This window comes from Ceratina calcarata, unplaced genomic scaffold (genome assembly GCF_001652005.2).
Source record: "Ceratina calcarata isolate Rehan_Ccalc_2016 unplaced genomic scaffold, ASM165200v1 scaffold405.2, whole genome shotgun sequence".
Classification (NCBI taxonomy): Eukaryota; Metazoa; Arthropoda; class Insecta; order Hymenoptera; family Apidae; genus Ceratina; species Ceratina calcarata.
This window is the reverse complement of record NW_017163970.1, coordinates 358,433-369,150: the sequence shown is the minus strand read 5'-3', so window position 1 is coordinate 369,150 and position 10,718 is coordinate 358,433. Positions and strand designations below refer to the sequence as shown.

The window sequence follows — 10,718 nt, the reverse complement described above, 5'->3', positions numbered from 1 at the left end:
CTATCTGGGTCGTATTCCTGCACATTGCATGCATCCTGCATATTTTAAAAAATTCACACCATGTTACTAATACGTAATACATTTCATTCATCATGCTGACCTAGAATCATCTACACGCGACTTAAACACCGAAATTCGTTTATCGGAATTCCTTAACTATAATAGCAGCGTGCGATGCAGCGAACTGCATTAAATAAGAACGAAGTGGAACCGTGCAGGACGCATCGAATATTCCATTCGAGATTTAGCAGTGTTCGCGAAGTGAAACTGCCACGGCGCGAAGCTCTCGGGTCCTACGTGCATAATGAAAGCTTCCGTAAACTGAAGCGCGGCGGAACTTTTGTATAGTCATATATCAGGAACAGCAATCCGCAAAAGTCGTCGCCGGGCTCGCGACCGGAAACTCTTTCGTCGCCCACGACGCTACGTCGAGATACGCGATTCCCTTTTCATGAGACACAGCCAACTCGCTGCAACAACTTCGGGCCCCGTTCTACATAAGTTGCTATTGCGCAAAGTCTAAATTCAATCTCAGTAAACAAAGTTTTAGAGATAAATAAGCTGGGTTACGAAGAAAAGTCTTTCCTCTTGCTTACTAAAATCGAATACCTACTGCATCAGACCTTATAAGATGATAACAACTGAGCACTTTTCATATTTTAATGAACAATAAAACAAACGTCAAATTTAAATACGCGCGTAGTCATGGTTTGAAGTAAGTAATTCTAATCGTCGGGAAAGTATGACAACAGTTTCACTGGATTGCATTCGCGCCTTGTCCGCCTCCCGGAAAACGAAATCCCAGCTAAAACCGGATCGCTTTAAATTCAATTTCTGGCGTACAAGCGAATTTACGATCGTCGAACAACGAGAGGGGGCGAGACGTTGCGCTCTTCCAGAAGAGTGTACACACTTGTATACAGGATGCCGACTGATTTCTCACGGAAGAAGGCTGCTGGAACTCGATAAAGCAGACGCGCGGCGTCGCGAGATGATTGTAGATAGAATTTCGCGTTATCGTTAACGAGAATTTCGCCTCGGCTGCTCAACCGTTTCGCGTCGCGAACGGGAAACAGAATAAGAATATGTATGCTCGATACGCGACGCTCCCGAATCGAGAATGAAAATCGAGTGTTACGTGCGCCTGGCTTGAACAAGTGCAGTCACTCACAAAAGTGTACAGTCTAGTCAGTCAAATTTCAAATAATTCTAATAAGGGAAAATGGACATAAGTCTTTCCACGTGTTTTAATTAATTCCTTAATTTAAGTCCATAGATAATAATATTTTGAAGAATGAAGACTTTATAAAAATATAAAATCATCTATCAGAACGAAAAATACAAAAATCTTATCATATGTTTTTATTTTGTTTTCCATTTCGAAGTTTGTCAGACTCTTGCGACTGACTGTACGCGCAGCGTGAAGAAAGCGTTTCAGACGCCCCGCGACGAAATAGATTTTCGTTATCGCGACGCGTCCTCCGTTTGGAGGAGGCCCGAGGCGGGATCGACTAGCGAAAACTTCTTCATGGAAATTCGATACCTTGATACGGTTTTCGCTCGTTACTTTAAATCGGGAAATATCACCGGCTCACAAAGCGACCGTGTCATTTTTCCCTCAGACCGTTGCCAGCCTCCTCGCCTGTCCACGTATTATGTTTACCGACTGCAGATTTTATGCATTTATACAAAAATGTAGGAATTATAAAATATGCACAGAATATCCAATGACATGAAAATCATCAAAAGGCAGATGCATATTGTTATTTCCGAGAGGCGAAAATTCAATCCACGGTAAAAGTGAAAATTTTGATTCAGTAGAATCTTGAATATTTATACCGACCGCATCTTCATAATCACCGCATTCATTGTTCAATCGAAATTCAATTCTATAATGGAAAAACACATTGTGTTAATAAAATAGCAGTGCATATTCGAAGCATATTTAGAGGCCCTGGCAACAATCCCGTTAACGAGGAAATAATCTCAATGTCCGCGATACGTTCAATTTCGCGGTACGCACATGCGAGATTGCTATGCAGAACGATGAAACGAATAAACCGAGATTTAAAAGCATGCAAAGCAGCATGATCGCGAGAACGGGGCACGGAAACAATGAGGATATGCAAAACATGTAACAATGCGTGAACCAATTTCTCGCTCGCGTTTCCCGAATAACAGTATTGGTAATCTCCTTGCAAACCCGTTCAACAAAAACAATTCATCTCATTACCGGTGCCACATCCACAACGCGTGGAAGTATCAAACATTTCCCGCTGCGATTTTTATAGAATATTTCAAACATTATTCACAAATCTAAAATCGAAAATAAAACCCGGGTTTAATGTATAAAAAATTGCAGAAAGTAGGAAATGTGAAATGTGAATGCGTATTGCAAGTCAAATGATAAATATTTTATTTACCATAAAAATCAGTATAGTGATAAAATTTTTAGAATGAAATATAATTATTTATTTTCATCCCTCAAAGAATGACATTTTTATTCAAATCGTCTTCCATATTAGATATTAATTTTAAATTGTTAGAACGATTATATTTAATTTGTAAGATTTGATTTAGAAAAATTAATTCACTGAGGTTTATCAAGGGAAACGTAGTTGGTTTGGACTGGAAGCGACCCGGATGCTGGCCGCGAGAATTTTCTATAAAGTTCCGCGGGTACGAAATTGAACTTCGTGTCGATGGCACAGGCTGTTGTCTAGGTGTACGTCAATATTTGAGGCCTGTGAAACTGGATCGAAATGTGGGCAAAGACTGTCGCATGAATATGGATCGCGTGTAGTATCGTTCTTGCGCATCGATGGATTCAAGTGTCCCGGACAATTTTCCATTGTGTGTAAGCGACGCGCCAGGGTGAAATGAAATTTTCCGGGATATGTCCTCGGCGCCGGATCTGCGAAACATTTTCCATTCCCCTTAACCGTTTCAAAATATCTTAACGAATTATAATCGGACGGTGAACTTCTTAAATTTCTCAGAAAATATCCTCGCGCCGGGTTTGCGAAACGTTTCCCATTTTCTTCAGAATTCTAATTGGACGTTTTTCTTTTTACAAAAGAGTGCTACGATTTCGTTATCCTCCTCCTAAATTCTGCGCCCCTTATCTCCTTAACATTTTTTACGACGACTGAGGTATCGCGAGCCGCGATCGTCACGAGTTGGGAAATCGCGGAAAACGAGTTCGACGCAGGCGTCTCGCAAAAACCGCGGCCTGACTTATCGCTCGAGCCGCGATACCTCGGCGACCCAGTTACATTTTAACCGCTATGTTAATTTAACCAAGGCAAAATGTCGTTGTTAAAGCGCGGCTGGATGTTATCGCGGTGGCTCTTTGCCGCTCGCCTTTGCGGTATGAATTGTTCCGTGTACGGAACGGTTTTCGTGCGATTCAGAAAAGAGGATACGGATTGCGGCCCTTTCAATGGGACGTCGAGGAACAAAGGGAACTCGAACACCGTGGAAAATCGCTGGTTCCCGTCGATAAAACCCGGACGCGTTCAAGGATCAGGTCGATTATCTTCCCAATCCGCCTCGCTTCACAAGTTCCCGACTACTTATTGTCCATAAAAAATATTTAAATTAATAACAAATCATACGGTGACTCATAAATGATTTCAACAAAACTGTTTCAAATCAAAGGCTACAATTTTCAAATAAGAACTTCAATCAGCAAATGTAAACTTGTCAATTGTTTATAATTACAATTTGTTCTAGCTTCTAGGTTTCTACCGATTAACCCTGCATGATTTACATAGCCTCCTGAAGCGTTTTAATGGATGTGTAACTCATATTCGTTCGCAGACAATTTTTCGATTAGTGTCGGTGAACGCGTAACCTCGATTTCGACGGGACGGGAGGGCAAAATTACGATAAGAATTTCACCGAGTTTTCGGAGCGAATCAGCCTGGATAAAGGGGGTTCTCGTCGCCGCGATGAAGCCAGTTAGCCTGGATGCGGAGAGCCGGGAAACAAAGAGGCTCCAGAGGGATAAACGCGATGAAAGCGGTGGCTTTTATGGATAAAAGGTTTTTAAAGGTCGGCCAACGGTTTGATAGTTGCCGATTGATCGCGACTCTATAAAGTCTTTGCTTTTCTTTTATGAAACCTAAAAAAAAGTCGATCCCAAAAGTTGGACGAAGACTTGCGACCCAAGAAAGTTTAGCGATACAGAGTTAGTTGAATGAATGTTCGTTTATCAGGCGTTTGCTTATCGTCGCATGTTTAAGTGAAATTTATTAAAAGAAATATCAAGATCCTGGTAAGGAATTCCGAACAGAATTTTAAATACTTTCTAACACGATTACGTCGCTCCCGTTTCCCTTTGACACAAAATATCAAATTCGGAGATTCTTTTAAGGTAAATTGTTGCCGAAATCGAATCTACTGGAAATTGGAACTTTATACAAGATTAATATAAGCATCAAATATGTGCACGTGTGCAAAATTCTAAATCGATTGACTATCTTGTTCTTGAGATATCATCAATTAATATTTATCATTGGAGTAATGGCGATTGGTACTTATTTTTCTATTTTACTGAATAATTTATTAACCAAAATTCTTCTTCTTTACTATATTAATTATTAATACAAAAGCAATCTTGTATTTGTAGATGTTTGTTTTTAAGCTTCATCTTCATGAATATGGTAGGGCAACAACTATCCTTAAGAGCAGCATCAAAAAATCATCTGTGTTTAACTAGAACGGTGAAAGTGAAATCTCTGCCGGCAGAGAATTTCAACCGCCTTACCAGGACGAATCTCGAAATTTACCTCTTATAAAGTTGGTCTTACCATGAAGATAGTTATTATTATATTACCATCAAAGTCGTTAATCCTTAAATTCATCTAAGTACTCGTGGAAAATGCATGAAAATCTCAATCCGTAATACCGCTGAGAAGAGCGGAAATAATAGTCACTCGGAACAACCTCTCGCATTCAATCTGGATTGGACCCTTAAATCGTATTCGCAGACCGCGAATGGATCAGCGCGTTTCGCACATCCCGCTCCGTGAATTCCGTTTATCGAAACAATTCACCGTTCACTTGGCCCAAATCCCTGGGAACCACGTCGGTCAGCCGCTCGAGACAGCTCGCACGATTCCGAAGCCGAGGGAAAACCGACTGCGGTTTACATCAACGCACACACACACACATACACACACAGCCGGGCCAAGATTTATGCGAACGAGTCCGTCGTCACGCGACGGTAAGAGCTCGAGGTTGGTTCCTGAAGGCATAATATGACGTATCGGGACTCGTCGTGCCACGCGGGACCACGGTACCTACGTACGAGCGATACAAGACATGGAGAAATAAAAAATACAGACGCGCGACGTAGGTGGCGGGCAGTGGGGGTGTAGTTGTCGGTCCATAAATCACTGGGGAACGAGAGAGGGACTGGAGCCAGCGGGGTTTTCGAATCGTAACAAAGTGGAAGATAGCCTGGGCTGGAAGCTAGGGAGAATATGGCCACCATTTTTCGTTGGCTTCGACCGCTGAAAGCGCACGTAACGCTGTAGGACGTTTTATGTCTGCATGATTCACCCCCGTGCCCCACCTCCGTTCGAGATTTCGGCTTGTCATGCTCCCTTTCTTACCGATTTTCTACGCCTTCGCCTGCTTTTTCGCATTTTTTTTTTTTCGTTCTCTCTTTCATCGCCGTCCTCTCCTAGGCGTTCTCGACTCACCTTCCGAAACCCCGGCTACGTTTTCGTGCCAGCTCTAAAGCAATACGAATAGCCATTGGGCCAGCCACGAAAACGAAAACTTTTTCCATGACACATACTGATGCTCAGCTATGAGCCACTATCGTGATCGATCCTCCCTTCTCGCCAATGAGTGTCCCAGCGATGTAACCCCGTTAGCCACCTCGTGCACGGTTCTACGGATTCGTTTCTCATGATTTTGTTGAAAATGTCTCGACTCTTTCTGGTTACTGTATCAAACAAATCTTGACTGTATTCTTATTTCTGTAAGAATTCGCGTTTGCTTTGAATGTTGATCGATAACATATTCAAGCTGCACGGAGTTACGTTAACAGACAAAAGAATAAACAGATATCGTGTATATAGAAGATACTGTTGATTCAAGATGTATAAAATTACAAAGGCTCTTTGATCTGCATGAAATCGATATCATTCAGGTAACTTTTCATATCAACTATCATTTGCATCTTGCCCTTTGAACAATCTGGAACAGCTTGAAAGGATATGTTGTAAAGGAAGGTTGGGCAAGATAGATAAGTGGGATAAGATGAGATAGCATTGTTTCGCAGAAACTGTAGATGCTACTGTGAAGATATACTCAGAATACAGTATTTTTCAATTGAATAGTATCGGATAAAAAATAGATATATGCATGTAAGCTTATGTAAAATAAAGGAATTCCAGTGAAAATTCTTGCTTACTACTTAGGTCCGTTTATAATAAAAATTAGCTGATGACATTAGTTTATGTTGATGCACACACAAATGTAAAATCATAATTATTTCAGTCCTTGCTTTATATAATTCAGATCTATTTCCAACTTTACGGATAAATATATATTGTTAATAAAAATATTTTAATAAATATTATGTGAAGAATCTATTCTATTTCTTTTTATATTTTTTCTCAGGCATTCTGTCTTGCCTCGCTTCCTCCTACTGTTATACTAGATGCACAAAATTGGCATTCAGACGATTGTTTCGTTACTAGATATCTGCGTGTTAACAGACAATGTCTATGGTATTGTACGTATCATCGTGGAATGCATGAAAGGTGCAGCAGGCAACGATTTACGAACACACGCCTATCCTTTCGATAAACATTTTTTGTCAGCCGATTACGAAAGCGTCGCGTCGCTTCCAGGCCGGGCAGACCTTTGTGCAGTAACAATACAATGGAAATGCGCTGCATATTTCACACTGGAAAATCGGGAATGCCTCGCAAAGCCGGATATAGGTCAGAGTTGCAACGCTGGAACGAAACGCGACATTGTTTGTTAGGAAAGACAAAAGCCGAACCGAGTCTGGGGTTGCTTAAACTTTCAGTCGATAGAAATGTCGCGTCTTGAATCAAATTCGAGGCATCGAACGACTTACTATTAATTTAATCCGATTTCGCTGTAACACCAGCTGAAAACGTCACGTCTCGTTTATTTTTGCCCTTTAGAACTCGAACGTAGTTAATTCCCGTCGAATTTGTTGGGTAATTAAGAAAGAAAGAAATTAAGATGAATAGAGAAAGAAAGTATTCAAAAGAATGAATACAAACGATTGTAATTATACTTCTTTGATATGAAAAGAAATGCGAATATTCGTCCATTAACGTAATAAGAAAAATGTTGGGAAGCAAGCTCGGTGAGCTAACTTATTCATTAAAATTAATGCGAAATGGGAAACCGGTCGTACTCGCAAATTAACCCATGACGCAGCGGTATCCTTGCGCGTTGCGGCGGACCTTAATACATGGCTAAACCCTTAATGGAAATGTATCTTCCATGTATAATTATAATCGTACGTTACCGCGGCTGGAGCTTATCGCGAATCTCGGACAGATAACGCGTATCGCGATGGACGAATCGCCGAACCCCCTCGGCTCGCAGAAAAGCGAATTTCCAATTTTCATCCCGAATTCATCAAAGCACGGCTCTTTCCCTTATAATTCATACGAAAACGCGATCCTAATTGAATTCTAATTCCCCGGAATTCGAAGCAATTATGAACGAATTAGAGCATCGCGATGAAATTAGCAGCTAATTGGTCGTGGCATGAATCTCACTGATATCAAAATGACGGGTCGTCAACAATTTATTAGAGTTCAGAGTAAAGTTGCGAGCCAACGGGCGAGACGCTCTGGCGAAAAATTTGCCAGAGCTTATAGGCAGGAACGTTGTTACCCCTTTTGCTGAGAGAGGAGCAACGCCTCGTCCTAATACAGATTTATTGCCGCCTAAGAGCCGGAGCCGACCGTCCTAATACAGGTATTATGCTGACGCAGGAACGAGGAATTTACACGAAATTGGAGGTAATTTGTAGGGGTCGAGTTCACCACCCGCGCCTCGCCCCGGCGCCCAGCTTCGTTCCCCCAATTCTACCCTGCGTTACATCGAACCGGACTCGTGTCCGCCCTCTATGCGATTCTTGCCTACCCGTGTCAGTGTGTAAATCCTAAGTCGTTTTCTGACTCGCTTAATTGAGTAATGCGCCTTATCGTTAGTCGGCCAATTGCCTTTTAGATAACGATAGGATGTTCTCTGAGTTATCAGTGAATAATTTCAGTGGAAACGAGAGAATCTCTGTTCTGATATGAATATAATAACTGATTATTATCGCACTAAATTTTGCGTATAAAAATTGGCAGTAATTTTCAAAATGCGAGCTCTGTAAATTGTTCGAAGTCAGAGAAGTGGTAAAATTGTCACGATTCTTCTTCTTGACAAACGACGGGTACTCAACCCTCTTATCAAAGTTAATCCGGTCTTACGATTTTTCTTTGAGATAGAATCGATCTTTCTAAGGCGTCCTTTTATATTCATGCTTAACCCTCAACTTTAGTCGATTAATTCGATATTAACAGTGTACAAGCCGCGTTTTTGCCCGACCCACCCAATATCTGATACTCGTTCTAAACTCTTGCTCGACAACAGAATTCTATAAGCGTGCCTTTTTCCAGGCCGTGCGCTATTTAAAATTTTAATGTCGAGCCGCGGCACGGCAGCGGGACGTTCTATAGCCGGCCTCGGGGCACTTTGGAGATTTTAATCTCACCGTTGTAATAAGAAATAAACCGCACCGCCTGGCGGACTCGCTAAATACCGGCCGGCGTCGTTGAAACGCTCGCAGCCCGTCACGCGACCCAGAATGCGAAGCAGAAAAGAATCTTGAAGCGATTAACCAACCCTTCACACATTCTAATGTGACAGACTTATTTTTACGGCCTGGGGGTCCGCCGTTACGCTTGTATAATTCAACGAATCAAAGAAATACTCCATCGCGTGGAATAATATTTTTTACTATTTAATTCGATCAACGAGAAATGTTATAAAAATTACAGCTGAACGTTGCGAATATTTGCGTGAAAGCTTTCGCCTGGCATACTCAATGAGATTTCTACTATGCATAGTCAATGAGAAAAGAACCGAAAGGGACCGGTTAGAAGTTGGTCAGAGTGGATTAAACTAAGCGGTTTCCAATGTTGGCCGATGTTCAACATACTTCCCTAACTTTTGGCAAACTGACGCTCGCCGTGTCCTTAGTAGCCGGAAATTAAGAGCTGATTGCGCGAAGTAATCGCGCAACTTTCTCGTATCTCCGTCGAAACTTCCATTCTTCGCGAATTAACATGATGAACGAGAGGAAATCTTTCGGACGGGATTATCAAAGGCAGAAAAAAGTAGCATTGGTTTTGATTCATCCGAGAGTTTAACTTTTAACCCTTTATACGTTCCCTAGTAAGTAGGCTTGCCATTTAGGTCTATTAAGATTACTAGAAGTCGTCTTTAATACAATCATTCTTTATCAATTCTGGCGGAGATTTTAAGAAATTATAATATTAATACTAGTAGGATATATGCTTTCTGTATTTCAATTTTTATTTACATGCCTTGATACTGTATATCCTATAAAACTGGGATTCCCAACTTTTTTCTCTATTATACACACTGTATAAAATATGCTTACATGTGTTACTCCATTTTACATTTCTATATTGCATTTATTATACAAGAAATTTATATATTTTATAAAATAGAAAACAAGTCAAGTACTTTTGTACAAATATGTATATTACTGATTTCTAAAACATATTAAATGATTTTAGTGTATTTTCTTCCTTATATTTGTCTCCATAGCTTGATATCAATAATAAATTAATTATCAATTTTGTTAATAAATTCTATTTATAATCAATGAACTGTTGATCTTGATTATGCTAATCAATTCCTGGTACATATTTGGTTATTTATCCCCAATTGACTCGCTGATTATTATTGACCTTTAGAATTTCATCAACCTCGTTGGGAATCCCTGCTATAAAGCTTTGAAACGACTGAGTTTCGAGTAATTCATGAATTCGGAAACGATAAACGGCGAATCAAAACGTGGTACTCGTTGGTCGAGCAAATTGTCGATATCATTGTTCACTTACCTGGCATGCTTGGGGCCAAGACTCGGATCGTACATAGAGCTGGCCGATATGTCCTCATCGGGGATTTCGCCATTCTCCATGCCCAGCGCCGCGGTGCATTGTCCTGAAAGGATACGAGGCGGGCATTAGAGAGACGGAACTCAATATCTATCCTCGCTTTGTCATCTACGGACTTCAAACCGAGCGGCCACAGTGGTGGCGAGGTACACGCTTAGGAAAATTAAACGTTAATGAGTAGGAAACGGTCGAGAATTTTCGGATTGAAACTCTCTACATATAAACTTGAACGAATAATCGCAGATGGGAAATACGAGAACCCGTTTGTTTCTACGTACGTGTATTTCGATAATTCAGCTGGCCAATTAAAACTTAACCGACGACAAACAAACTGTTTTCAATTGCGCCACGTCGTCGATTTTAATGGAATCGTCTGTTATAATTTCGTTTCGCCCTCCCTCGAGTTTCGAAACTCATTTCGAAAATCGTTTAGGACGTTACATACGTGACATAAATGCACACTACTATTCATGAATCTGAGAGCTTATACATTATCAATTCATATATAAT

General features: G+C 40.8%; 1 protein-coding gene across 1 annotated transcript in view; it reads right to left on the bottom strand.

Annotated features, from left to right (window-relative positions):
- The window catches only part of LOC108626508 (discoidin domain-containing receptor 2), an 86,973-nt gene extending 76,723 nt beyond the window's left edge, over positions 1 to 10,250 (bottom strand). Inside the window, exon 1 of the mRNA XM_026814883.1 lies at positions 10,152 to 10,250. Coding sequence (XP_026670684.1) covers positions 10,152 to 10,231 — 80 coding nt within the window. The 5' untranslated portion in view covers positions 10,232 to 10,250. The remainder of the gene's footprint in view (positions 1 to 10,151) is intronic.
- Between the last annotated feature and the right edge of the window lie 468 nt (positions 10,251 to 10,718).